The sequence below is a fragment of the Miniopterus schreibersii genome (genome assembly GCF_964146895.1).
Source record: "Miniopterus schreibersii genome assembly, chromosome: 6".
NCBI lineage: Eukaryota > Metazoa > Chordata > Mammalia > Chiroptera > Miniopteridae > Miniopterus > Miniopterus schreibersii.
Window position 1 is genome coordinate 55,081,698 of NC_138107.1, and position 5,096 is coordinate 55,086,793.

At 38.3% G+C, this 5,096-nt stretch overlaps 1 protein-coding gene across 1 annotated transcript in view; it reads right to left on the reverse strand.

Moving 5' to 3' along the window:
- The window catches only part of SESN1 (sestrin 1), an 89,682-nt gene extending 84,659 nt beyond the window's left edge, over positions 1 to 5,023 (reverse strand). Inside the window, exon 1 of the mRNA XM_081139842.1 lies at positions 4,309 to 5,023. Within this exon, the coding sequence (XP_080995968.1) occupies positions 4,309 to 4,587 (279 nt within the window). The 5' untranslated portion in view covers positions 4,588 to 5,023. The remainder of the gene's footprint in view (positions 1 to 4,308) is intronic.
- Between the last annotated feature and the right edge of the window lie 73 nt (positions 5,024 to 5,096).

The following is a 5,096-nucleotide window of genomic DNA, read 5'->3' on the forward strand; positions in this document are numbered from 1 at the left end:
TCCATCCCACTTAAAGATAAATACCTTGTTACTTGGTCTAAATTTTCTGTCTTAAGCCAAATTACTTTCAGACATTTTCAGACGAAAATGAAAATGATCAAATGGCCATTCTTGAAAATATACTTGGCTATTTTGACTACTCCTCATAATCTTTTGATGTATATACATACATTCACATTTCTTCCCTAGTTACGTGCATCATAAAGACTATAGTTACCAGTGGGCTCTATTAGTATACTGAGCCAGTGTATTACTTCTGTTCCTTTGTTTAGGGAATCAAGCATATCAAAAAGGTATTATGGGGTTAAATTTTTTAAAAATAAAATAAAGCCTCCTGTGAGGATAGATGACCTTTCTCAAAAGTGGGAACAAATCTTACTGATCTCCCAGTCCTGAGTACAGTGCCTAGCATAGAACAGTTCTCAAAAATGTGTTGAACAAATTTAAGTACGTTGACATGAAATTAATAAATTGACAGCAGGAATACAGAAATGCCCTACCATCTCTCCCTTCCTAACTATAGTCCTCTGAGCTGACCTATAGCAATTGAGGGTCCTCAGGAACACCTGCAGGAATTGCAAAGCCAGTTCATCAGCTGCTGCTTTACTAATGACTAACAAAAAGCACTATGGAGCACTACATTTGAGCTACTTGGTTTCCCATGTGAGGCTGATGCAAGGGTGTGAACAGTGAAGCTGGGAGTGGTGGGCAGTGAGGTAGAGTGGTAAGTGGAAGCCAGATGATGCTGGAATTCTTAAGAAGTTTAGATTCTATCCTATTTTAAAGGATTTTAGGCAGGAGAGTAACATGGTTAGATTTCTTTTTAGATAAATGGCTCTGCAGTTACATGAAGGATGGATATAAAGGGGGAGGATGGGTTACGTCTCGAGAAGAGATAATGGCAGAGCTAGAACAGTGGTAGCAGGGGCAGAAATCCCTTTGTGAGCTATTTCTAATTGGATGTAACATAAGCAATGTAATCTCAACATGTCTAAAATGAAACTCATCATTCCCTCTAAAATGACCCTCTACCGCTCTTCTGCCTCAGGAAATTACTGAACTATTCACCAAGTAGTTAAAGCCAGAAACTTTTGAGCCATCCTTGATTTCTGTTATTTTCCTCACTTCCTATATTCACAATAAACACAATATCCTGTGGTTTCTAACTCCTATCTATCTCCCAAATCCATTCACTTTTCCCAACTTTTTCTACTATCCTACTCCATCATTTTTGCTTTGGGCTAGTGGACAACCTCCTAACTGATGTCATACACCCACTCTTGACCCCTGATATCCATTCTCCTCACTGCTTCCTTCCAATACAGGATGGATCATGTCACCATCTTGCTCAAAACCCCTCAGGGACTTCACATTGTTCCTAGGATCAAGTTCGCAGATCTTAACATGGCTTAGAAGATCCTCTGTTATCTGGCTGCCTAAAAACAGTAAGAATCCCTAACATTGCTGAGCGTTAGTGTGCTAGGCACCGTGCTATGCTTTGCAAGCGTTATTTCATTTTACTCTCATTGTGAAGCAGGAACTATGAGCATTACCCTCATTTTGCAGATAAGAAAACTGAGTCAAGGAGATATTATATAATTTTATGCTTAAACGTTCACACTCCCATCAAACTGCATGACCCAACGACATCGCATTACTTTCAGTTCCTAAAACTCATCTGCCCTTTCTTGCCATAAGTCCTCCACATGCATTGTTCCCTATGTCGGGACTGTCCCCCATTTTTGGACAGAATAATCTCCTTTTTGCCAGAATAACATTTATTCATTCATCAATTCTCTGCTTAAATGGCACCTCTTCAGGGAAGTCTTCCCTTACTATCTAAAATTACATTATTTGATTATTTCTTTATGGTCTGCTTCCCTTCAAAAGAACGTTAAAATTGTTGCCCACCAGTTCTTAGTTCTTAGAATGGCATTCACCTGGGGTTCCATAACCACTCATTGAATGAAGGCATGACTGAATTATGGGGCGGGGGGGGGGGGGGGACGACTCCCTAATTTGGTAACTTCATCTATTCAGACTGATAAGAAACAAAAAGAAGCCAAATATAAATTTGGCTATTGAATATAAATTCATCCATTGGATATTTATTTAGTAGCTTCCAGGTCCCAGCCAATACTCTTAAGAACTTACAATCCTACTGGGGGAGACAGACACATAAACATGATTATAGCACAATATAAGTAAAGTGCCTGTTAAAATTGTGGCGGGAATAAAGTGCGATAGGTGCAGAGATGACGAAGAGAGTATAAATCTATGGGAAACCTTTACAGTCAAGGAGATTCTTGAGTCATTTTGCATGATGAATGAGTCTTGAAATATACTATATCACATAGTCCCATGTATTTCACTTATGAAAGGGGAATCATCCACAATGTAGTGGGGCACTTTACATCACATTTAATTCTCACGACAGCTCTGTTATTATTCCCAATTTACAGATGAGGAAATCCAAGCTAAAACAAGTGACTTACTTATCCAAGGTTCTGTAGTACATTAATAAAAGAGAGAATTTGAGCCCAGTCTGTTATCTGACTCCAGTACCCATTTACTTACCACTATATTACAGCTCTTTGACCCTGTACTCCCCAGAGCCTAATTACTTTTTTCACAGTAACTCAAGAAAATTGGTTATCTGGTTTCCCATTTTAACACAAATAAGCAGCAAAACGAAAGGTTAAAGAAACCAAAGTGAAATATACCAACAGCAAAAAACAGAATTGAACACAAACACAAAAATTCAAAAAACATGGATCATATAGTTTTATACACTCCACCCTCAGCTATGCAACAGTACTTGATGTGCACAATGATGACCTCATTACAAAAAAGAAAAAAAAGCCCGGCCGGCATAGCTCAGCGGATGAGCATCAACCTATGATGGAGAAGATGGCGGTTCGATTCCAGGTCAGGGCACATGCCCAGGTTGCAGGCGTGATCCCCAGTAGGTGGCGTGCAGGAGGCAGCCGATCAATGACTCTCTCATCATTGATGTTTCTTTCTGTCTGTCTCTCTCTGTCTCTCCTTTCCTCTCTCTGAAATCAATAAAGATATATATGTGTGTATATATATATAAGTTAAAAAAAAGGTGGTTGTAGTCACAACAGTCTATGAGAGAGAGAAATAACTTTTGATGCTTAAAAGGGTAAACTTCCTGTATCTAGAAAACTTTCCTCTCTGGTAACTCTGGATAAATGAATTGTAATGATTATTTCCAAAGTGTTTGTAAGAAGAAATATCCCAAGATGTGAAGAGTCTTCATTTTATAGACATGATTTTTCTGTTGCTTTAAAATGAATTCAAGTCAGAAGAGAAAAACTGTCAATCTTAATTTCCATATATATCCAAGTAAACTATAAATTTTTAAAACTCACACTATGACTTTGAACAACATATGTGGATTGAGTAATTTAGATCGACAAGCACAGAGGGTTACTGAGTATTCTTAATATCTAAAAATAACCTCTCTTAAAAAAAGAACCCTTTCAATAAATCTACTAAAATGGTATAAATTGATTATGTACAAAACAGGAGGAAAACTATGTTTAACCTGTTGCACTCAATTTAAACAGGAATGTATGTGAAAATGAAAAGAAACAAACAACCTAAGCAAATACAGAGAAAGTTGGCTGAGTAATTTACCATAGTGTCTCTACCATACACTCCACCTGAATCCAAATTTTAAATCTGAAGATGTCAGCTTTTATAACATAAGCTTTCATTATTTTATGTAATTCTTTTTTTGAAACAAAAGAAAGGCTGCATTTAGAGAACAGACCCTAGATTTTTTGTTTTGTTTTTAAGAACAAGAGAAAATTGTTTCACCAATTATCTTGAAAAAGCTGACAAGGAAACATTTAATGTCCTTCATCATTTTAGAGACTTTAAATGTGAAACTGTCGACACAGAACAGTTTGTAACAATGTGAAAAGCATAGTGGCTACACTTTCCAACAACATGTAAAAATAAATATAAGGAAAAGCAAGTCTTTACTTGCAACTAACTGTAACTTTCACGTATTTTTTTCCAGGAGGAATGTAGTTTCTGTGAAAACTCTCTAGAAAGACAATACTTGTTTACTTATATTTGAAAATTACTTTTACTTTAGCTCGTCTTGTACAATTTTGGCCCCAAATTCAATGTTTTACAGAACACTCCAAATTTAAGATGTAGAGTGAATTCATGAGTTCATATAATAACCTATTTGAAGTAAACACAAAGTGAATTTAAGCAAGTAAAATTTCACTATACTTTATAGACAGTTGAAATTACAATGCTCTTCCTTACCTGGACGCTCTTCAAAATAAGCTCACTTTTCTCTCTTACATCTTTAAAGGGACACCTCTTAGAAAGCATAAGCAGATGAGCAAGAAGCTTATTCAACCCATCCAAGGAAACAGCATTTGAAAGCCCGTCCGATGAACGAAAAGGTGTCTCTTTCACTGAACGAAGATACTCAGTTTTTCTCAAAATGATTTGCCTAATGTTTTCCAGTGCTGTCTCTCTAGTAGTTGAATCTCTACTGCACAGTCCATCCCATCTCACTTCATTCTCTCCTTCAGCCATGACAATTGGAGATTTTTCTTTGCAGCCTTCAGTTAACTTTCAGCATGTCCCCAAAAGCACCTTCTATTTTTTAAACGAGAAATGTAAGAATAAAATCAGAGAAATCGAATCTTCATGAAAACACACGTCTGGGTGACATCTGGAACCAGAGTCTTTTATACTGATGGCTTTCAAGCGATCTACAAGATAGAGCTCACCCTCTCCTTCTACGCGAAGGGGTGGTCTTCTGACCAGACACTGAAAAACCTAAGTTGGAAAGTTGAAACCTTACAGTGCTGGCTTTGCTGGACAGGGAAGGGTTTGCCTCCGTCTTACGGGGTCAGCGGATGTCCTCACGTTGTGGAGCTGTCAAATCCGTGCTCTGCCCAAAAAGGCTGGTAACAGTTGAACGCCCTCCAGCCATTCGGGGTTTTTTTGTCTCGCAGCCACGGGGTTCTCAGCAGCGCTCCCACCCCGCCCTCCTCCGGCACCAGTCCCCGCCCTCCGCAGCTCCTCCCCGCGCCTCGGCC